The 23,042-nt window shown below is 48.8% G+C and overlaps 4 protein-coding genes across 4 annotated transcripts; 2 read left to right on the top strand and 2 right to left on the bottom strand.

Moving 5' to 3' along the window:
• Positions 1-53: 53 nt before the first annotated feature.
• NEURL2 (neuralized E3 ubiquitin protein ligase 2) lies at positions 54-1,811 on the top strand (the record flags this gene model as incomplete). The annotated part of the gene is made up of 2 exons (XM_082856208.1): positions 54-887; positions 1,696-1,811. The coding sequence occupies exons 1-2, from the start codon at positions 146-148 to the stop codon at positions 1,809-1,811; spliced, it is 858 nt and encodes a 285-aa protein (XP_082712334.1). The 5' UTR covers positions 54-145.
• A 1,073-nt stretch (positions 1,812-2,884) lies between these two features.
• On the top strand, positions 2,885-4,393 carry SPATA25 (spermatogenesis associated 25; the record flags this gene model as incomplete). The annotated part of the gene is made up of 2 exons (XM_082856305.1): positions 2,885-2,939; positions 3,330-4,393. 2 exons carry the CDS (start codon positions 2,885-2,887, stop codon positions 3,839-3,841), a joined length of 567 nt encoding a protein of 188 aa, XP_082712431.1. The 3' UTR covers positions 3,842-4,393.
• Positions 4,394-5,168: 775 nt separating this feature from the next.
• Positions 5,169-6,731, bottom strand: ZSWIM1 (zinc finger SWIM-type containing 1). Its single transcript, XM_082856365.1, has one exon. The coding sequence runs from the start codon at positions 6,696-6,698 to the stop codon at positions 5,328-5,330; it is 1,371 nt and encodes a 456-aa protein (XP_082712491.1). The 5' UTR covers positions 6,699-6,731; the 3' UTR covers positions 5,169-5,327.
• Positions 6,732-9,397: 2,666 nt separating this feature from the next.
• On the bottom strand, positions 9,398-22,924 carry ZSWIM3 (zinc finger SWIM-type containing 3; the record flags this gene model as incomplete). Its single annotated transcript, XM_082856973.1, has 2 exons — positions 22,767-22,924; positions 9,398-11,321 (listed from the first exon to the last, which is right to left on the bottom strand). Exons 1-2 carry the CDS (start codon positions 22,919-22,921, stop codon positions 9,398-9,400), a joined length of 2,079 nt encoding a protein of 692 aa, XP_082713099.1. The 5' UTR covers positions 22,922-22,924.
• Between the last annotated feature and the right edge of the window lie 118 nt (positions 22,925-23,042).

Below are 23,042 nucleotides of genomic sequence, written 5' to 3'. Positions count from 1 at the left end.
AGCCAGCGGCGCTAGGACCCCTGGGCAGAGCCTCGGGGAAGGGAGTCAGGGGGGAAGTACCTTACATGGTGCCCCCGCGGTCACCATCTGAGCCCGCTGCCCAAAATAGCCCCCGGCGCCCGCTGGCCTGCCTCATGGCTGGGAGATGGCTGCTGCCTCCGACCCCGTGGAATTGGGTGCGCCCTGGGGCCCCGCGCGCCCCGAGCCCCCTCCCACTCGCTTCCACCCGGTACACGGTGCCAACATCCGCGTGGACCCCTCCGGGACGCGGGCCACACGCGTGGAGAGCTTCGCCCACGGCGTGTGCTTCAGTCGCGAGCCGCTGGCCCCCGGCCAGGTGTTCCTGGTGGAGATCGAGGAGAAAGAGCTGGGCTGGTGCGGGCACCTGCGCCTCGGCCTGACTGCGCTGGACCCCGCCAGTCTGGCCGCCGTGCCCGAGTTTTCGCTGCCCGACCTGGTCAGCCTCGGCCACACCTGGGTCTTCGCCATCACGCGCCATCACAACCGCGTGCCCCGGGAGGGCCGCCCGGAGGCGGAGGCGCTGGCCCCCAGCTGCCCCCCAGCCCTCCTGGTGGAACCGCATCTGTGCATTGAGCAGTTTCGCATTCCCCGCGACCGCCTGGTGGGCCGCAGCCGTCCCGGGCTGTACAGCCACCTCTTGGACCAGCTCTATGAGCTGAACATGCTGCCTCCGACTGCGCGTCGGAGCCGCCTGGGCGTTCTCTTCTGCCCGCGCCCCGACGGCACGGCTGACATGCATATCGTCATCAACGGCGAGGACATGGGCCCCAGCGCCCGGGGGCTGCCAGCCGCCCAGCCCCTCTACGCGGTGGTGGACGTCTTCGCTTCCACCAAGAGCGTACGCCTGGTCCAGGTCGAGTATGGCTGTAGGTATCCCACACCCTGGGCAGCGACCCCTCCTGGCCTACTGTTGGGACAGGAACCTGCTAGGGCTCCTGAAACAGGTAGCAAGGCCTTGGTTTGTCCAGCATTATTTTAGAAGCTGGGGAATCTGACTTCAGATTCTGCCTCTACTTGTGATCTTGGACAAGTCACTTGCCCTGGCTCTGGGCCTCAATTTACCCATCTTGGCTGTGATTGATTAGGATGCCCTCTAACTCCCTTTCTGGCTTTGCCAATATTTTCTGCATTAACCTAGGGCATGAATTCTACACCGATTTTAGATTTTGGTCCTCTTTGAGAATTATGTGCTCTTTTATTAGACAAATGCTCATCGATTTGGGCATACCAGTTTAAAGGCATCACTTTTAAACCCCATGTGAGAGCTTCTTAATCCTGAGGTCTGGTTCATGATAGCCCTGTTAAGCCTTTTATTTATCCATCTGATGACATTTTACGAATACAGTGAACGAGAACCCTCTCTGTGTCGGGCCTGTGCAGGAGGCTGGGGGTTGCACAGGTAAATCAGATGCCACCCCTGACCCCAGAAGCTGCTAAGCGAGGGGGAAGGGAGCAGGATGGGTGCTATAATGGAAATAGGGCTGCAGAACTGGGAAAGTGTTGCGAAAGAGGTGCTTATCTCAGTCCTGTGAATAGCCCCATGCCAGGCTGGGCCTGGAGAGTGAAGGGACTTGCCCAAGTCAACGACAAAGAGGGGACCAAGACCTAGATCTAGGTCTCAGCCTCGGCCCAACCCTCCCGTTCCTTTTGCCTTTGACAACCTTCTTTCCACAGTGCCGTCCCTGCAGACCCTGTGCCGCCTAGTGATCCAGAGGAGTGTGGTGCACCGGCTGGCCATTGACGGGCTCCACCTGCCCAAAGGACTTAAGGATTTCTGCAAGTATGAGTGAAGGCCTGCAGCCACCCTGGGGCAGGGCCACGTGAATGCATCCTGGCCCCAGAGGTGTGGCTGCCCTGAAGCTGGCCATACTGATACCAGCCAGGATGGAAATAAACACGGTCGTTGCTGATGCTGATCCTTGGAGGGTCTCCTTGCCCCTGAAGCCTGGGAGGGGCACTTCTTTTAGAATCACTGGGGGTCAGCAGGGTAGATGAGAGAATGAGAGCATTTTGACATCACCTAGACCAGTGGTTCCTAGCCTGGCTACTCATTATCTGGGATACTTAGATTGCTGGTGCCCCAGACGCCATCTCTGGAGATTCTCATTTGATTTGTCAAAGGATGAGGGCTAGACATTGTTTTTGTAAAAGCTCCCCTAGAGATTCTAAGGTGCAGCCAGGATTGAGAAGCATTTCCCTAGAACAGAGGTCTCAAGTTTGGCACATGTTATAACCACTTGAGGAACTTTGAAAAAATACTGCTAACTGGGATTATGATTTAATTGACCCTGGGATAAGTCTGGGCATCAGGATTTCTAAAAGCTTCCAAGAGCATCTAATGTGCAGCTCAGGATGAGAACCAGTGCCCTAGACCAAGTACTTCATTTCACAGATGGGAACCTGAAGCCCAGAGATGGGAATGTATTTGTCCAAGGTCACACAGCAAATGAATGAATGCAGAGTATTCCTTCTCTCACCCCACAGGGCACAAAGCATCAGACTCCTTTAATTGTATCGCTGATCATTTGCTTCCATACAAATGATCTTATTTGACCCTCATAACTTCTGGTGAGGTAGTGGGCAGTCATTACCCCCATCTTACAGCTGAGGATGTCAAGGAACAAAACTGTCCAGGTGACTTGCCCAAGGTAAAGGCAAGAACCTAGAATGCCCAGTTCCTGGTCCAGTGCTCTTTTAACCCCATCCACTGTCATGTACACGTTCTAGAATGAACAGGTCAATGCCATGAGCTGGGTTCCAGGTGTAAAAGGGAGGGACTATGAGGTGACATTCTAGAAGGGCGGAGAGGGTAGGACAGAAGGCAGATGACTGTTCCCTCACACACAGGGGCTTCAGAGCAGCCATGTCCTATTTCATGTCTCCACAAACTCATCCAGGTCTTCCACCTTCCGGCCAAGGTGAGAGGCGGCTCCTGGAACTGGAGGGTGTACTACAACTTCCCCTGAGAACCTGCTTCCTGGCTCTGGGGAGGTGGAGGTTCTGCTGGGCATTTTTGGGCTGGACATGGAGTCAATTCTCTTGGAAGAAAGCTATTCCAGAAGTCCTTGCCAATAGCTACCCACTTGCTCATTCATTCATTCAGCAAACACTTCTCCATCACCTGTCTGCATTAGAGACTGACTGGGGCTGTGGCTATGAGTAAAACCTAATTCCCAACCGCTGGACAGCCCTCTTGGGCTGGTCTTAATTGCCCCTGATCCCAGAGCTCTGCTCCTATGCCCTGCCCCTCAGGGCCTCCTCCACAAAGAGACCAAGAATAACATTCCATCCCATTCCTGTCTCTGCAGGTGGGGCTGCTTCTCTGGGCTCATCCCTTGGCCTCTATAGTCCTATAGAGCCAGTGGTGGTGGCCTCTGGTGGACAAGGCCCACTGAGCCAGAAAGCTGAGCAGGCGACACCAGTGCCTGAAGTGCCAGAAGCCAGGGGCTGCCCTGGGGGAGCTCGCTGGGAGCCACTGCAGCGGAAGGAGTACAGCCGGAACTGCCACAAATTCCCCCACGCGAGGCAGCCGGAGCGCCTGGGCTGGGAGGATGGCTGCTCCAGAAGCAGAGCTCCCTACCTGGGCGGCCGTAGCAGGCCTGGGCCCCTGCTGCTGTGTGGGCTGCCCTCTGAGACAGGAGGGAAGGAAGCCGGGCCCCAGCCCGACATCTGCATCCTTACCTTGGCCATGATGATCGCTGGCATCCCCACCGTGCCTGTCCCAGGCCTACGGGAAGAGGACCTGATCCGGGCAGCTCAAGCTTTCATGATGGCCCATCTGGAGCCAGCGGGGGCTGTGGAGGGGGCACGGTGGCCCTAGTGAGATCCCGGAGGGGCCAGCCTCCTGGCTCCTGCTTGTAGCGGGATGAAATAGCACCAGACACATAGGGTGGCTTCTCCGTATGGTTTTTGGGCAGGCAGGGTTGGTGGGTGTCTATGGCAGGGATGTGGATAGGGTGGTGGTTTGAGCCATTCTAACAAACACCAGCCCATCAGGGCCCGGACCCCAGGAAGTTTCCAGAAACCGTTAAGCCATGCCATAGGTCTTGTCAGATTGGTTACAATAAAAATTACCAAGGTAGGAGGCCCTGCTTGGAGAGTGGAGGCTTTTTTTTTTTTTTTGTGGTACGCGGGCCTCTCACTGTTGTGGCCTCTCCCGTTGCGGAGCACAGGCTCCGGACGCGCAGGCTCAGCGGCCATGGCTCACGGGCCCAGCCGCTCCGCGGCATGAGGGATCCTCCCAGACCGGGGCACGAACCCGCGTCCCCTGCATCGGCAGGCAGACTCTCAACCACTGCGCCACCGGGGAAGCCCCATGGAGGCTTCTTTTCGTGCTGTTTTGGTACTCGATCGAAAGTTCTTGTACAAAGCCCTAGGCAAGGTGACTTCCTCTTGCCTTTTGTTTCTCACCCTGCTGAGGACAGGTGATAGGACCATAGGCAAGGAAGGAAAATTAACTCTTACTTGAGCACCCACTGGGCATCAGGCCCATTACATGCCCACTTAACCTCTAATCTTACCAGTGCTCTGCAGATCTCCATTTTTACAGATGAACAAATTGAGGCTTAGAGAGGTGACGGGACTTACGTCACATAGCTAGTAAAAGGCAGCACCAGCCCTCAAAATTCAGACAGGGAAGATACCAGGATTTGCATGTAATGTCAGACTCCAAAGTCTATTCTTTCCATAGTATTTCCTAAACTGCTTTCTACAAGACAAAAAACTAGACAAATGCTAAAACAGACAACATTCAACTTTAATGACCTCAGGATGGGGCAGGGTGAGGGGCAGTGAGGCTGGGAGCCTGGCTGAGCCGCTGCCTCTGGGGGCCTTTTCCTCTGTGGGTGAGGTGTCATCTCATGACTGGGGAAGCTGTTACCAAGTCCCGACCCTTGATCTCCACTCAGTGTCTTATCCCTTATCTTAGAGCAGGGGTTACCTGTTTTTATAAAGCCCTTGAGCTAAGAACGGTTTTTACCTTTTGAAAAGGTTGTTAAAAAGGGAAAAAAAAAAAAAAACCCACACAACAAAAACAAAGAACCAGGAATATACAACAGAGGCTCTACGTGGCCAGCAAGTCTAGAATATTCACTAGCGGGCCCTTTATGGGAAAGGTTTGCCGCCTCCTGTCTTAGGGAACTAGACACATTGTAGGTAGCAGGCTGCAGTGGAAGAGAAAACCTTTGTCCTTCTTCCCTGGAAGGAGGGCCCGTGGAAGTACGACTGTGTGAATGTGTGTGTGGGTGTGTGTAGGGGGGATGTGAGCACATACTTTGCGGATGAGCACCTCTGGGCGTCAGGCGTAATCAGAGTTGGACCTGCTCATAAGGGCCGATCCAGCTGTCGGCCAGCTCGCGCAGGGTGCTGTACCGCCGTTCAAACTCCTCCTGACTGCAGTGCTGCAGGAGCTGACCCACCTCCTCCGTGAGGAGTGCCACGGCCAAGTGCTTATCCAGGGTCTCACTCCACTTGCTGCCCACAATGTCACCGAGGCTGGCAGCACAGCCTGCCGTCCACTCAGCTGGCAGCATGTCTGGCTGGAGCACCTGGCGGCGGGCGCTGAGCATGGTGAGGATGTGGCGGCAGGGCAGACGGAAGGCCTGGTTAAAGTAGCAGCTGCAGCTGGCCGGGGTCTGGGGCTGCACCCTATGGGTGTCCTCTAGGATCTGTATGTTCACCTTTTCGGAACCAGAGCCGATGAGGTGCATGGATTTCTGGACCACGGCAAGCTCGCCCAGGCAGAGCTGGGCGGCCGGCCCCGTGCAGATGGCATTAAGGGAGTACTGGATGCGGGCTTCTACCAACTGTTCCACTTCGGGGCTTTCGGGGCTGCCATCCGAAGGGGGATGATTGTTCGGGGGACTCAGGCCCAGGCTGAAACTCGCCTTGTCTCCTGAGTTCTGCTGCAGGTATTGGAACAGGGCAGTTATGCCTTTTTCCACAGATGGGGTGGTGCCGAAGAACTGGCTGAGGACGTGGGCGGTGACCTCCAGGCCCTGGAAGTAGTGGCTGCTCTCCGCGCGGCTTCTCCAGCGGTGGGCCAACCAGATGCGGTCGTTGAGCAGCCAGTGTGAGTGGAGCTCCGGCAGCTGGGCTGGCGGGATGCAGGTGCTCAGGAGTGTATACAATTTCCTCAGGTTTCCAGCTGTGGCCGAGCACATCGTGCTCTGCAGGGAGGTCAGGAGGACCCTCTCCACGGGCTGTTCGAGGGACAGTTGATAGAACTTGCCCTGGAAGAACTTACAGATGTGGAAGGCTGAGAGCAGGACCTCAGCTGTGGGGAACTCCATAGTGAGGGTGGGCAGCAGGAGGAAGTGGGGATCCACCAGGATGGTGCAGACTCTCTCCCATGCTGGGTTAAACTTCTTGAATACCTGGAGCATCTGGGCCAGGCCTTCAGCATCCTCATTGGCAGGAATGGCGAAGTAGACTGCCCGGGCAAGATGACCCTCCAGCTGCACCCGAGGTCCATCCACCAGGAAGGTATATAACACCTTGCCCCTTGGGTTATAGGTCCGGTGGATAAATAAGATTTCAGGAAAATGGGCAAAGACCCCCTGCATAAAGCAGCTTTGATAGTTGAGGGCATCTAACTGGGCAGTCTTGCTAAGCTGACAGAGCAGCAGAGGTGGGCTTGGGTCCTCAATCAGGAGCTCATTCAGCATTGTCAGGGCCATGGGGGAGATGGGAGACGTCTAGATGCCAAGGTCAAAATATCTGCTCTGTGAGGCTGCTGTATGGAAGGCTCTCACTCTCTCTCAAGCTCCAACTAAGTTGAGGCTTGAGGCCGGACTGCAGTTCCCAGATCTCGCTCCAAAGCTGGGCCTATGGAGAGGAACAGAGGTTTAAGGAGACAGTAGGGGCCTGACTCTTCAATTATGCATCCAGACATTTTATTGCTGATACTGTGTATCAGCACTGTTCTGGGGGATATGCAATAAACACGTAAACAAACAAGGATATATCAGATAATGAAGTTTACGAAGACCACAAAACAGGGTAATAGTAAGCTGGAGGAGGGAAGGATACTTTAGCCAAAGTAACCAGTGAAGTCCTCTCTGGGGGGTGGTGGGAGGATGACTTGGAGCTGAGAGCTAATTGATAAGAAGCCAGCACGGAAAGATTTGGTTCCATGAGATTTAAATGAGTTTCGTGAAGGCCGGAGCTGCCTTTTTTTTTTTTTCCCCTTAAAGAGCATTTTAAATATTTGTATTGCACTTTATATTTACAAATTACTTCTTGGCCTCCATTCTTTCATTGGTCCTGGTATATACAAGAGAACTGCAATTGCCCCAAACCTGCTGGGTGATCTTGGGCAAGTCAGTGACCTCTCTGAGCTTCAGTCTCTTCAACCATAAAACAGGATTAACAAATGTTCGTAGTCTCTTCTCCCTCTACGTAAATCCCTCTATTAACTGCAATACTATGTTCACGTTTCCTCTATTTAGCCCCCAAACCGGGTTACTGTCTCCACTTTACAGATGAGAAACTGAGGCTCAAAGAGGTTAAGTGACGTGCCCACCATTACTCTATAAGTAGCTGGAAGTTGAGTCTTTGGCTCGGGATTCTGGCTGCTTTCCACGGTACCTGAGGTTCACAAACCGGAGAGAGAGAGAGATGTGGCCTCTGACCTCTCACCTCTAACCCGGGTGGGAGGATGTGGATGTCTGACATTCCCATTCGGAGTCTGGCCGGAGCCAGAAGAGAAGTCAACCTCCCACCCCTTTGGGAGCTGTGTCATGGTGATTGCGGTCACCAGCTGCCTCACACCTCCACCCCTTCAGAAATTACTCACCCACAGCTTGGCTCCGTCGCCATTTCTCCCTATTTGACCCTGACTCTGACTCTGACTGACCTCTGGGCTCACCAACCGCGGCGCCAGCTTCGCCGTGACTCTGGCCAATGGCCTGAGGAACTTACTTCCGGTCTTTGGCGCTCCGACCAACCGTAGCCCGACGACTCGTGGGCGGGTGCCGTTACCAGAGATACGAGGGGCCCGGCTGGCGGCAACCAATGAAAGCCTGAAGACACTAGCATCCTGGCGAGTCTGAGCACTGAGGCTGAAACTTTGGAGCCTCACGTGTGGGAAGAGCACAGGAAGTGTGCGTTACTATGGAAACTCCCTCCGAAGCCAAAAAAAGAAAAAATAAATAGCAGTGTTTCACGGATTTTTTTCTTTTCTGGTCAAATTACAAAACCCCAGGAGGGTAGGAAGGGGTGCCTATGTAATGAATGGTACAGTGTCTTCTGCCTTACGGGGAAACTGATGGCCAGGTCTCAAATTCCGCCTCTCCAACAGGGGTCAAGGGGCCCAACTCTTGGAATTAAAGAGACCCACACTTGAGAGAGCTGAACTCCGGTGTTGCCCAGCCCAACGCCCTCCAGTATTTTGCTGGCGAGCTCCAGCACAGCGCTGTGACTGTTAAGGTCATCTTTTGACCTCGGTTCCCCTGAAGATGGCTCTTGGAAAGCTGGGTGGCTACCAGGCTTTAGGTGATTAAGCCTGCAAACTACCAACAACAAAAGCCTGTGTTGGTGCTTAAAACTGCATTGAATCTAGAGGGTAAATTGGAATTAGAACAGGCCAACACACTAATTTTTACAGATGAGGAAACTGGGGTCAAAGAAATTAGGGACTTGCCCACAGTCTCCCAGCAAGTTGAGGGCAGTCAAGTTTCAGACCCAGGTTTCTTCCCTCCCAATCTATTTAGCTTCTTCCTGCTAGAATATGAGGCAGCCTGAAATCAATGTTGAAGGCTTGGTTGAGGGTGAAGTAAGGGGCCGATTGCTACTCATTGAATCTGAGGCGTCAGGCTCCATTTGGTTCCACAACCCCCATCCGATTCCTTCCCTGTTCAGGCAGAACGCATTTCTCCTGCTTCTTTGATTTTATTTAAAAAGCAAAAACAAAACAAAAACTTTAATATGAATAAAAATAGGTACAAATAACAAATTCTTTGTAAAGAGCAGCAACAGCCAAGGATCACCCTCCGTCCTTTCGTCCCCGAAACCAGGCTCTTCTATCAGGTCCGTTTTATCTCACCCTAACCTGGGGCAGGGTTTCATCTCTATGTAGTGAATAAGATCTAAATTCAGGGGTTGAGGGAGAACGAGGGACGACCCTTCAGCATGGAGATAACTTTGGCCTTGAACAATGAATGAGGCTCCCGAGGAAAATCAAAGGTAGGGCAGAAAAGGGGTAGATTCAAAGGACTGTCACACAGTGGGGTTCTCCTTCTTCCTGTTGGAACAATTTTCCTCACCCTACCTAGGAAGACATTGGTTAAAACGCTGACACCTAGCATGTCCTGCCTGCTTTGAGCTCTCAGACTTCCAGGGAGAGTGGTCTGTGGCCCACTGCGCCAGTGCAGGTGCTTCAATCGTGAATTGTGGCTCCAGGAGGAGCGAGTCCCTCCCCTTCCTCCTGCTTTCCCCAGAGGAAAGGGAGGCGGCCCACATCCTTGAAGTCCCCCAGCTGCTGACTGGGCTCAGGAGGCTGGCAGGAGGCCGCCCAGATGTCCACAATCTTGCGCAAGGTGGAACAGCGCTCCTCCAGCTCTGGTCCCTCGCTCTGCATCAGCAGGTTCGCGAGCTCCCTGCTTAGGTCCTGAATCATGTCGTTCCGTCCTTTCTCCCCTGGCTGGCCTGCGTTCGGTATCAGGACAGGGTCCCGGAGCTCCCCGCTGGGCCCGAGGAGGTGCTGGTACCTCTTCTGCCACCGGCGGCACACCATGGCTTCGCCCACGGGCCTCTGGCTGGTGTGTAGCAGGGCCAAAATGTGCCGGCATGGCAGGTGGTACCGCTGTTGAAAGGAGCAGCTGCAGCTGCAGCCGTCCTTGCTCGCCTGGTGGGAGTCCTCTAGCAGCTGCACGTCCACGGAGCAGCCAGCCACGTCCACCAGGTGCGTGGAGTTCTGTACCACCGCCCACTCATTGTGGCATAGCTTGTAGGCCAGATCGGAGCCACTCTGGAGTAAGGAGTCTAGCATGCCGCCCTGGGAGGACTGTCCCAGGGGCTGCTGCTGCGGCGCCCCCACCTGCTGCAGCTCTGGCTGTGCCTCTTGCATGGGCAGCCTGATGAAGCTCCCTCCGCAGATTCCAGAAGCCTTCTTGGACTTTGGTGCCTTGCTTGCTGACCGGGCTCTCTTTAACCTGGGGGGAGCAGTGGGAAAGTTCTTCAAGCCTTTGGTGTTAAAGAAGTCTATGTAATCCACAAAGCGAAGGATGCAGTCCAGCAGGGACTGCTGTTCCCGGAAGAGGCTTGACACCTTGCTGGTGACGACGTCCAGGCTGTCCATGTAGGTGTTACAGGCGTGCAGGCCCTTCCTGACGTGCATGTACCACAGCAGTTCACACGAGAACCAGTGGGCCTGAAGGAAGCTGAAGAGCTGCTCGTTGAGCAGGGCTTGGGACATCTGGCAGAGATTTTGCAGGCTGGCCTCAGAAGTGACAAACACGGCCTCCCGCAGGGCTTCTTTCATGAGCCTTTTAAAGGATGGATCTGCTGAACTACGATGCAACTTCTTCTCCAAGAGTCGGGTCGTGTGATAGATGGAGAGGAGGATGCGGGCAGCAGGGAAGATCTCCTGCAGGATGGCTCGATGAGGGAAGGACGGGTCCACGAAGACCACCTTGACCTTGGGCCAATCTGAGTTGAACTCTGTAAAGATACTCAGCATCTTGGCCACGGAGGTGGCTGTCTCGGACTTGAGCACCGTAAAGTGCACCACTCGCCCCTCTCGTTCCTTGCTCTCCACCAAGAAAGCGTAGAGGATGTGGCCCTGGGCATTCTCCACCCGGTGCAGCAAGAGATTCTCAGGGAAGCGGATGAAGAGGTCGCTCATCTTGCTGCTCTGGAAGCTGAGCCTGTCCAGGTCTTGGCTGCTGCCCACACTGAAGGAGGCCATGGAACCCACATCCACCTTAAGAAAGTTCTTCATCACTTTGGCTATCTTGGCCAGGTCAGAAGGAGTGATGCCCTCCTGCTCTGGCTTGGAGGGTGTTTGGACCTTATCTAAGCAAAATGATGGCTCAAACAGGGACTTCTCAGCTGTGCCAAGGTCTTTGTTGATCGTGGGTTGTGCAGGCTGGAGTTTCTTCTGAGATTTGCCAGTGGCGTCTCCTCTAGGACCCGCGGTTTTGGAGTCAACGTGTATATGCTGTGTGTTGAGTTCACTGATAAACAGCCTATCCAGTTTCTCATTGTACCGCAGGAGCAAGTATGCTGGGCACATAGCTGCCGCTGCTGTTCTCTTCCTGTTTGACTGGGTCCGAATACAGACAAATTTCACCTGCACATATCTAGGGAAGGCAGAGGTGAAAATGAAAAAGGTGCTGACCACCCCCTTTCTCTTACAAGTCAACGCCCTGCAGGGACTTACAGCGGCTGATACATTTCCGGGAGACCACAGTGCAATACAGGAAGTAGGAAAGGTTTACGTTTTCTCTCCAGTCCCAAAGTATTCAGGTCTTTCTTCAAGACCCCATCCAACTAAAACACCCTTCATGTTCATCTACAGAAGTTCTAAGCCCCAACTCCTTTTATTTACTCTCATTTTCCCATCTGTAGTTGTCAACAATTCGATCTGAGGCAAAGGTACAAGGGAAAATAGATAAGAGGCAGCAGCAGAGCTGGTTACTCACTGTTTAAAGTGGCCCCTTCATTCCTGCCTTTAGGGAGCCATTGCCTCCTCTGCCTTCTCCTCTAGGCAGCAAAAATAAAAGAGGCCTCAGGGGTTAGGGTGTATCTGGGATCTGGGGTCACCGCTGACTTAAAGAAAAATGTCCACATCCTAAGAGAGTGAGAACCCCTGGGCTAGATGACCTTTAGGATCCTGCTGGCTTTGCCATTCTAGGCTGAAAGTGCTGATTCAAAGGAGAACAGTAATTAAATTGAATATCTGCTCTTTTCCCCTTCCTATCCTCATTCAACCCATGCTTCAAGGCCCAAATCAGGCCCCAGCTTCTCCAGGAAACCTTTATGGAGGCCCTCAAGCCACAGTAATTGCTCCTTACTTCAGATTCACAGCATTTATTTAAAGGAAAAGGCTTAGCAGATTTTCTGGGTAGCGGTAGTGGTTAAACAGTGGATATGCTGGAAGCTGACGCTCTGGATTTGAATCCAGGCTCTACCACTCAGAAGCTGTTTGACCTTGGGCAAGTTACTTCACCTCTCTGTGTGCAGAGTAACTGCACAACTCATCATAAAATGAAACTAATTAGGGTTGTTATGAAAATTAAATAAGCCACAGACATAAGATTTAGCCCAGAGCCCGGTTCAGCCTTTCATTTATTCTAAATAAAAGTCATCTACTGTTACTACAGCTCCTAAGCCTTGTGACCTTTTCTTGGGCATTTATGCAGTGTCTTTCCAATTGGATGGGGTTGTTTTCAAGTGGCAAGAGCAAGTCAGTCCTCAGTGTATTCCAAGCACCTAACACCACTGCTGTTCCTTCAGCAGATGCTTGTGAAAGATGTGATGGATGAATGACTCAGGGACCACAGGTGGGCGGGACGGGTCACACCCCTGCCTCCTCAGAGAGTGTCCTAACCCAAAGATAGGGGAAGGGGGGAAAAATCTCAGCCCCTGGCATGACATGACACAGCCTGGGCATCTCACCAACTCCCTTCCAAACACTCTGGCCTAGCTGGTCCTGTTTGCTCATCCTGTGGGGCAAGCTTAGAAAAATAGGAAGTCACGCCTGAAATAACAGGGCAGAGGGGCCTGAGGCTGAAAATGCCTGCATGTGTGGTGTGCGCAGTGCCAGGGCAGCAACACCGTCCCCAGCTCAGGGAGCCGCCCAGTAGCACGGCAAGGCCAGAGAGGGGTGACGGCGGTGTAGCCTCTGCCTAACTCTTCCGCCTGTTTTCCACTGTCCCAACTGTCTTGTTTTATTGTACCCTAGAAAGACAAACTGTCTACTACTTCCCATGTTCACTACACTGTGTCTCACCTCTATGCCTTTGCTCGGGTTGTCTTTCTGTCTGGAATGCCCTACCCATCTGTCTTCATCTCGGAGCTAACTCATCCTTCAGGACTACATGAAACTACCATCTTTCCTAGGATGCCTCCCCCAAGCCCTCAGATTGGGCCCTACCCTTCTGCTGGCTCAACATCTTAGCATAGATCTTAGCTCATAACTTTATATTGACTTTACGTGTTCATAGTATATGCTGGTTAACCTATCTTTTTTTCCCAAAAAAAAAAGATACTGGTGAGTGCCAACCATAAAGCTCTTTCCACCTTTCCTGGTTCTATTAATGATTGCACCTCCCAGGGTGGAGACATTGGCATTCTTTTTAATTCCTCCTTCTCCATGTCTATATCCAGTGTGGTAAGTCTTTTAAATTCTCTCTTCCCACTATTACATATATTAAGAATTATTATATGCCAGGCTACATGTAAGCCCCTTACATGCATCCTTTTACACTAAGAAAAGGGTTCTATCATCCACATTTTACAGATGAAGCAACAGGCTTAAAGAGCTTCTCAAGGATGAGAATCTGGGATTTAATCCTCCAGCTAAAACTGGACGACCTGGGATGTGAACTAAGCCTGCTTGGCTACAGTCTATGTAGTTAACCATTATGTTGCCTGTCTTCTTTCAAAATACTTCTCCCTCTCTGAATTCTCATGTTTACCCTCCTCAACTTGACCCTCAACGCTTTGATTGTTCAGGTTCAATAACTTCCTTAAAGATCTCTAAACATACTGTCCTTGTTTGGTGCGTGACGTGCACCATGCACGTCAAACTTAAAGGGTACTAGGTTAAAGCCTCTGTTATTTTTTCCTGCTTCCCTTAATCTTTTTTAATTTTAATTTTTAAATTTTTTGGCTGCACCATGCGGCTTGCAGGATCTTAGTTCCCTGACCAGGGATTGAACCCGGGCCCTCAGCACTGAAAGTGCCAAGTCCTAACCACCGGACCGCCAGGGAATTCCCCTGCTTCCCTTAATCTCTGGTATTGTGTATAATTTACACACAGTGAAATACACAAATCTTTTGTAAGAATTCTTTGAGCACTGTAGTAATTTTAATCTGTATTTATTTCTATCTCCCAGGTGAAAGCATAGACTCTCTTCAAGACAGGGATGGGGTTTTACACTTTTCTGAATCTCCCTTAGTGCTGACATCCAAGTGTGCTCAGCCAGGATCTGGAAGAAGGGAGTCAGCCAGTCTTGCTTCCTTTCAATGTTCTCTGTACATGTTTATTTCCTCTACCTGGACTGTGCCCCCAGTGTACTCCCAGTGCCTGGCACTGCACCTGGCACAGACTAGGTGCTCTGAACACACACCCTGAATGAACATTAAATGAGTGATTGCATGACACAGAAAATTCTCCTTTTAACATGAGTAGCACATTAGGAAGACCACTGGGAGAGTTCTGTCAGGTGACTTGGCTTCTATCCCAGCACTATTACTAACTATAACTTTGGACAAGTCCTTTGTTTAATTTCAAACATTTACTAAGTCCTACTATGTACCAAACACTGTACTAGTTGCTCAGAAGGCTACAGAGACAAATTAGATAGTCTCTGCTCTCAAAGTCTAGTGAGCAGAGATTATTACACAGATGGCCAGTAAAGCCAAAACTAAGTGAATGGTTAAATAGAGGTACAAGCAATATACCTATAATTGAATAAAGAGTGATTTACCCTGACTATAGGGATTGGAACAGATCTAAAGCTTTTGATTAATTTCACATAAGATTTGTGTCCTTGTTGCATGTAAATTGCACCTTGAGCAATGAACAGAATTTTTACAGGTGGAGTCAAGCCATTTTAGACAACATAACCTGAGTTACGAACAAGACTCTGGAGCCAGAAGATCTGAGTTTAAATTCCAGCTTTACCACTTAGCTATGTGAACTTGGACAAGTCACTTCACTTCCTCTCAGCCTCCAATTCTTATCTATAAATATAGAAATAACAAGAGTACTGATCTACGAATAATCAGTACCTGATCCAAGAATAATCAGTACCACTAAAAGTGAATTCATTTAAAAGGCTGTGGCAGACAGAGAAAGATAACTACTGTATGATATCACTTATATGTGGAATCTAAAAAATACAACAAACTAGTGAATATAACAAAAAAGAAGTAGACTCACAGACAAAGGGAACAGACTAGTGGTTAACAGTGGGGAGAGGGAAGCGGGGAGGGAAAGTATAGGGGGTAGGGGATTAAGTGGTACAAGGATATATTGTACAACATGGGGAATATAGCCAATATTTTATAATAAGTATAAAAGGAGTAAAACCTTTGAAAATTGTAAATCACTCTATTGTACACCTGTAACTTATATAATATTGTACATCAACTATTCTTCAATTAAAAACAAAAAAAGGCTGTAGCAGGATTGGTTGGTGGCCAACCCAACATTCCTTAGCCCCCTCCTTCCTTCCTTCCTAACTGAAGGCCAATTATATTCAGGTTGCCATTCCTCTCCCACATAGCTAAGTGCTTCGGGGCTACTCTAAGCGAATTAAGGTAATCTCGTTAGGAATGGCCATGGATACTGGCCCAATTCTGCACAAAGAAACATGATAGGAAATGTGCAGGAAACCCAGGCAGGCTTTTGCCTCTGGATGTGACTCCTACATTTGTGCCATGTGGCGAGCCATCCTGAGGGCAACGCTGAGACCTGAGGATGGCAGAGTGGAAAGACGGGAAAAGCCTGGGCCGCTGAAACAATCACCTTCTCTGGGCTAAGAAATAATGCATTTTGAGTCAGGGTTTTTGGTTAATTACAGCCAAAAAAAAACCTCGCCAGAAACCACATTTCACAGGAAATTAGTGGGAAAAAAAGATTTGAGCAATCTTTAAAAAAATGAGATGAAAATATTATATTTAATGAAATTTAAGTTATAATGGCAGCTATCTGCCAATTCTTAGAATAATCAAAGAACCACTTAAAGCATCAACTTTTTTTTTCTTGGTATATCTCCCCCAAACACTCCGATACTTTATTTCCTGTCTTACTTTTGCAATATGTAAGGGTCAATTTTACCAAAATATTCCTGGGCTTTATCACGTTTGCCAAGGGCCTAATTTAATTTTTTGCTATGCAAATCCTTTGTTGTTCACGTCTGTACATATCATTGTCCTGCTGATTTCCCTTTCCATTTGTCAACTGGCATAAGGCTGCAGGTGATGTAAGGATTTCTCTATCATTACTTTCAGGGACTTCACCAAGTCCTACAGCTCTTGGAAGACGTGCAATTTCAGTTTGCAATCAGTTTTATTTGCATTTTATAATCCTTATGTTTACCACATCTATTCATTTGCCAAAAACTCACTACCATAGATGTTGATGGAACTGGTAGGATAAGCAGGAAGGAATGACTAAGTAGTGACTAATTTTTAAAGTGGCTAGTTTGTTAGCAAGATTTGTGCTTTCCTACAGAGCCTTGTGATTAGTGATACATGGAAAAATGAAACCTCAGATAACAATGGCTTAGTTCAAAGAGTGTGATGAGGATTAAACAAAACAATGTCTGTAAAGCTCTCAGCAGAGTGTCTGGAACATGTTCCAAAAAAGTATTCAAAAAAGGTAGTTATTAAACTGAACAGCAATGGAGAGAGACATTGGAATACTTCACGGTTTGAAGACTAGCAATCCCCCAAAGACATAACAAAAAGAAAAACACAACAGCCATATGTAAAAATATGGGAAGGGAAACTGGGCATAAAATCACAGAATCTCCCAGTCGATTGGGACTTTGGGTCATTTAGTAGTACCTCCCACAACACATTTTTCTGACTCTTAAAAGTACCGGGGCTTGAACTTCCCTGGTGGTGCAGCTTAAAAATACCGGGGCTTGAACTTCCCTGGTAGCGCAGTGGTTAAGAATGCGCCTGCCAATGCAGGGGATACGGGTTCAATCGCTGGTCCGGGAAGATCCCACATGCCACGGAGCAACTAAGCCCGTGCGCCACAACTACTGAGGCTGCACTCTACAGCCCGCGAGCCACAACTACTGAAGCCCATGCGCCTAGAGCCCGTGCTCCGCAACAAGAGAAGCCACCGCAATGAGAAGCCCATGCACCGCAAGGAAGAGTAGCCCGCGCTCACCGCAACTAGAGAAAGCCCGCAGGCAGCAACGAAGACCCAACGCAGCCAAAAATGATAAATAAAATAAAATAAAATAAAATTTATTTTTAAAAAAAGAATCTGCCTACCAATGCAGGGGACACGGGTTCGAACCCTGCCCCGGGAAGATCTCACATGCTGCAGAGCAACTAAGCCCGTGTGCCACAACTACTGAGCCCGTGCGCCACAACTACTGAAGCCCGCGTGCCTAGAGCCCATGCTCCGCAACAAGAGAAGCCAACGCAATGAGAAGTCCGTACACCACAACAAAGAATAGCCCCCGCTCGCCACAACTAGAGAAAGCCCACGCGCAGCAACGAAGACCCAACGCAGCCAAATTAATTAATTAAATTAAAAAAAAAATACTGGGGCTTCCCTGGTGATCCAGTGGGTAAGACTGCACGCCCCATGCAGGGGGCCCGGGTTCCATCCCTGGTCGGGGAACTAGATCCCGCATGCCGCCCGCACATAAGCCCGCATGCTACAACGAAAATCCTGCATGCCGCAACTAAGACGCGGGTCAGCCTAAATAAATAAATAAATATTTATTTATTTAAGAAAAAAAAACCTACTACTTTCCATCATGTACTCCAGTTATGACTTTGGCAAATATTTACTGAGCGCTATGCTTCAGCAACTGCATGTATTTTATTTAATCTTCAGCACATCCTCCTCATTTTACAGAGGATGAAACTGTCATGGAGATTAAAAGTCTTGCCCAAGGTCAGAGTTAAAGCCTGTCTTTTTTTTTTTTTTGGTTCTTTTATATATATATATATATTTTTTTTTTTTTTTTTTTTAATTTTTGGCTGTGTTGGGTCTTTGTTGCTGTGCATGGGCTTTCTCTAGCTGCCGTGAGCAGGGGCTACTCTTCATTGAGGTCTACCCACTGGACCGCCAGGAATTCCCTTTTACTACTATTTTAAAGAAATCATTATTTCTGTGATTAGAGTTTAATATTTGTCTCCCTGACTGGAGGGGAAGCTACATGAGGGCAGGGACTCAATTTATCTTTTCAACACTGTGTCTCAGACACTAGCATGGAGAAAGTTTTCAGTTAACGATTGGTAAAATCAATGAATTAAAGGGCTCATACAATGTAATAAGTGATGTGGAGTAATCTCCAAAATATGCTGACAAGTGAGAAAAGCAAAGGTGCAGAATGATGTGTATAAATAGTATGCAGCCACCTGTGTTAAAAAAAAAAAAGGATGGGGCTCCCCTGGTGGCGCAGTGGTTGAGAGTCCGCCTGCCGATGCAGGGGACACGGGTTCGTGACCCGGTCCGGGAAGATCTCACATGCCGCAGAGCGGCTGGGCCCGTGAGCCATGGCTGGTGAGCCTGCGCATCCGGAGCCTGTGCTCTGCAACAGGAGAGGCCACAACAGTGAGAGGCCTGCGTACCGCAAAAAAAAAGGATACATATGTACACACAAGATATGTTTGTTCAGCTCATGCAGCTCAATATTAAAAAAGCAAACAACCCAATCAAAAAATGGGCAGAAGACCTAAATAGACATTTCTCCAAAGAAGACATACAGATGGCCAAGAAGCACATGAAAAGTTGCTCAACATCACTAATTATTAGAGAAATGCAAATCAAAACTACAATGAGGTATCACCTCACACCAGTCAGAATGGGCATCATCAGAAAATCTACAAACAACAAATGCTGGAGAAGCTGGGGAGAAAAGGGAACCCTCTTGCAGTGTTGGGGGGAATATAAATTGATACAGCCACTATGAAGAACAGTATGGAGGTTCCTTAAAAAACTAAAAACAGAATTACCATATGACCCAGCAATCCCACTACTGGGCATACTACCCTGAGAAAACCATAATTCAAAAAGACACAGGCACCACAATGTTCACTGCAGCACTATTTACAATAGCCAGGTCATGGAAGCAACCTAAGTGCCCATCGAAAGACGAATGGATAAAGAAGATGTGGTACATATATACAATGGAATATTACTCAGCCATAAAAAGGAACGAAATTGGGTCATTTGTAGAGACGTGGAGGGATCTAGAGACTGTCATACAGAGTGAAGTAAGTCAGAAAAAGAAAAACAAATATCGTATATTAACGCATATAAGTGGAACCTAGAAAAATGGTACAGATGAACCAGTTTGCAGGGCAGAAATTGAGACACAGATGTAGAGGACAAATGTATGGACACCAAGGGGGAAAAGTGGCAGGGGGTGGTGGGATGAATTGGGAGATTGGGATTGACATATATACACTAATATGTATAAAATGGATAACAAATAAAAACCTACTGTATAAAATAATAAATTAAATTAAATTAAAAAAAGAGATATGTTTGTTCAGGCTCACGGGTATCTCAGGAAGATAATAGCGGTTGTCTCTAGATAACACAGTGGAAGGGACACTGACTTTTAGACCCTTTGATGTAATGTGAAATTTTTAAAAAATTAAATGACTATATTGACCACTCAAAAACAAATTCATTTATTAAATTGTTCAGCCTGCAAAAACAAAACCAATCCGAACCTCTCATCTGTTAGCTGAGTCCCTTCCATTCTCTTTCGCACTGCTCCAGCATAAATCTTCCTTCCAGCCAAGCAGGTCTCCTCACTGCCTTCCAAGTACAGCAATGTTAATATCTGCACTAGCTCACACACCATTTCTCCATCCAGGATGTTAACCTTCCTGTGATAGGCAGAATGGTCCCCCAAAAGACGTCCACTTCCTAATCTCTAAAACCTGTGAATATGTTAGGTTACATGGCAAAGGGGAATTAAGATTGCAGATGGAATCAAGGTTGCTAATTAGCTGATTTTTTAAAGGTAAATTATCCTAGATTATCTGCACAGGGTCCTAAAATAATGGAAGAGGGAGGCAGAAGGGGAGCCAGAGAGGGAGATGGGACGAAGCAGGGTCAGAGTGATGTGATGTGAGGACTCCACCAACCACTGTTGGCTTTGAAGATGGAGGCAGGGGACCATGAGTCAAGGAGTGTGGGCAGCTTCTAGAAGCTGGAAAAGACTCGGAAACAGATTCTCCTCTAGGGACTACAGAAAGAAATGCAGCTCTGCTGACACCTTGGTTTTAGCCCAGTCAGATCTGTGCCTGACTTCTAACCTACAGAACAATAAGATACTAAATTTGTGTTGTTAAAACCACTATGTTTGTGATATTTTGTTAGAGCAGCAAATACACCGCCTGACACCTCCCCATGTATGAAGCCCAGCTCAAGCCTCCCTTTCTCACTTGCTTCCCTAGCCCACTGTGATTTTTCTCTGAGTCCCTGCAGCACCAGTTCCTCTGAATTACACATTTAACACTTGATGACTCATTCATTCAACAGTTACTTAAGGCCTGCTATAGGACAAGTCCTGTGCTAGACACTGGAGACCATCCACCTGAAGGGTGTTTACGCGTGATTATGAGGTGTTTGGACTAGATTCTATGCAAGCAGCATGGTGTTAATCAGTAAGAATGCAAAAAATAGTAAACCAGAGTCCATCCCTCGAAGAGCTCAGCAAACCAGGGAAACCTCTGTAAACTGTGTTCCTTAACGATGTGCAAATAACTGTAACAGGCACTGTCAGAACATAGAGTAGGAGCATCTAACCTAATCTTCAGGGAGTTAAGAAAGGCTTCCTGGAAATTATGCTAATAACTGAAGGGAAAGTAACAATTAGCTAAGACAGAGTTTTCCACGAGTAGCCCAAAATGACCTCAGATTATACAAGAATATTTAATAGTTATTTAGAAATATATACTATCCTTTTGCCACTATACTGTTACTTCTTATATATTATTGCTTAGATTGGTTCTAAAGCTTCTTTGAATATTAGAAGAATTTCAAGAAAAATGTTAAGTAAATTGTAGTTCAGGATATATAATACAGAGAGGATAGTATAAAAACAACTAATGTTTGAGGAAAAGGGAGCTAAGATAAGTGGATGGGCAAGGTTATTCTAACCAGCAGATGTGGTAAGTGCAAGGACCAGGAAGCTGTGGGCTTGGGACAGGAGCTGAATGTGGAGTAAGACCCGGTGTAGATGGAGCACATGGTGCAAGATGGGGAGGTCAGAAGGGTCAGATGGTCTGGCCAGCCAGCTTAGTAACAGTCCTGGACTTAATCATGAGGGCAACGGGAGGCTACTGCACTTTAACCGGACTGTAAGCAGTTTGAAAGCAGGGCATTTTTTGGTATTCTTTGGCTGCTTAGAAGGATGCTACCGGCAGAGATCAAAGTCCAAACACCTCACAATGGTCCTTACAGACCTTTTACATAAACTGCAACTGACACAGCCTCCTGTCAAGCATGGCATCCCACACTGTTTCTCCAACATGCCACCTTCTTTGACGGATCTGTGCCCTCGCTCCACAGCTCCTTCTGGTCAAACCCCTCTGTGACACTTGATATTAACCATTGAACTTCTACACTAGCCCTGTGCCTTCATTCACAACCCAGCAGAAACCATTACTTCCAGTGCGAAGCCTTTCCCTTTCTTCCCAGGCATCTGTCACTTCTTCTGCACATCTCTTTTAAAGCATTTATCACATACTAGTTGGTTTACCTAAGTCCAACTCTATGCCACCTCAAGCTCTTTGAGGGCACGTTTAGTTACTTATTCATCTTTATGTTAGCTGTACCCAGCACAACACTGGACTTCAGAGTAGGGGAAAAAAACACAGCCTGCCTGCTTAGAGAGTGAGCTTTGGCCAAATGCCTCAACCCAGAGGTCTCAAACTCAGATACACTTTGACTCACTGAGCTGGCCTATAGAGTGTGTGATTACATTTGAATTGATTTTTTAAAAAAGTGGACACATTCACATAAAGCCTGGATTGCTGACTCCACTTGTCCCAAATCTGGGAACACTGGATCTTCATTTTCACATGGCAGCCACCAGCTGGAGTTAATTGGCCTGCTCGCCATTTTGCCCAGTTCACACTTCTGTTCTCCCTAGCACAAACACCTGGTGTTGGTTATTTCATCATTCCTTTTTGTATAGTTAAAGTTAAATTTTCTTACACTGGGATGTTTCACCTGAGTCCTTAAGGCAATTGAGTTTTCAACCCTTACCTTAGCCTCCAAGCTTCTTTTCTCATCTTCCAAATGGAAAAAATAACAATTGCCTATAATTTTCAATACAGTCCTGTGGGGTAAAGCATACAGAATAGAGAACGCTGCCTGGGACATGGGAAGTGTTTGAAAAAAGGTTGTAAATCTCAGGAGCTCAAGAACCATTTACAGAACGAACAAATGAATGAATGAATGAACAAACTACCCAATAAATGACCAGTGTTACTGCTTTGTAAAGAGAAGACTGATGAAGAAAATTCTCGCCAAGGCGTTTTTATCTATTTGTGAAGGCCATATTTTGTGTCTGGGATACAGTAGGTGCTCAAAAAATGGGACAAACTGCAGCTATTATGGATTCCATAAAAGCTGTGAATGAAGGCGTGAGTGAGGGAAGGTGAAGCGGGTGGTCAAAAAGCGATGCCTATGGAGCTTTTGCGCTTTTCACCAGGCACACAGCAGGTGCTCAATAAGTGCCTGTGGAATCCTCAAAGAGACAGGGGCCCAGCTGCACTCCCTCCTCCTCCAGGCCGCCCTCCTGGGGACCATCCGGCCTCCTCCCCACCCTCCTGCCCCGCCCCCGCCCCCCCCTTACAGGATGTCCTCGCGGATGGAGGTGCCATGGTTGAGGTTGTGGAAGCGGACGGAGACGCAGTCCCTGAGAATGAAGGAGCACCTGTTCTCCTTTTTGTAGGCGCTGAAGCACTCCTTGAAGTCCTCGTAGGTCTTGAAGCAGCTGCCTAGCTCCATGGCCGCCCCCTCTGCCCACACCAGGGGCTGCACCAAGATAAACACCAGGGGTCAGAGGTCACCTCTGAGGGTCTACCGGCTGGCGTGGGCCCAGGACGCCTTAAGGGTGGGCCCCTATTGG

Source organism: Leucopleurus acutus (genome assembly GCF_964270905.1).
Source record: "Leucopleurus acutus genome assembly, chromosome: 16".
Taxonomy (NCBI): domain Eukaryota; kingdom Metazoa; phylum Chordata; class Mammalia; order Artiodactyla; family Delphinidae; genus Leucopleurus; species Leucopleurus acutus.
Note: the sequence above shows the minus strand (reverse complement) of the source record. Positions and strands in the feature narration are given on the sequence as shown.

Excerpts from the sequence above, each read along its gene's own strand:
- ZSWIM1 (XM_082856365.1), bottom strand. The coding sequence starts at position 6,698 with ATGGCCCTGACAATGCTGAATGAGCTCCTGATTGAGGACCCAAGCCCA.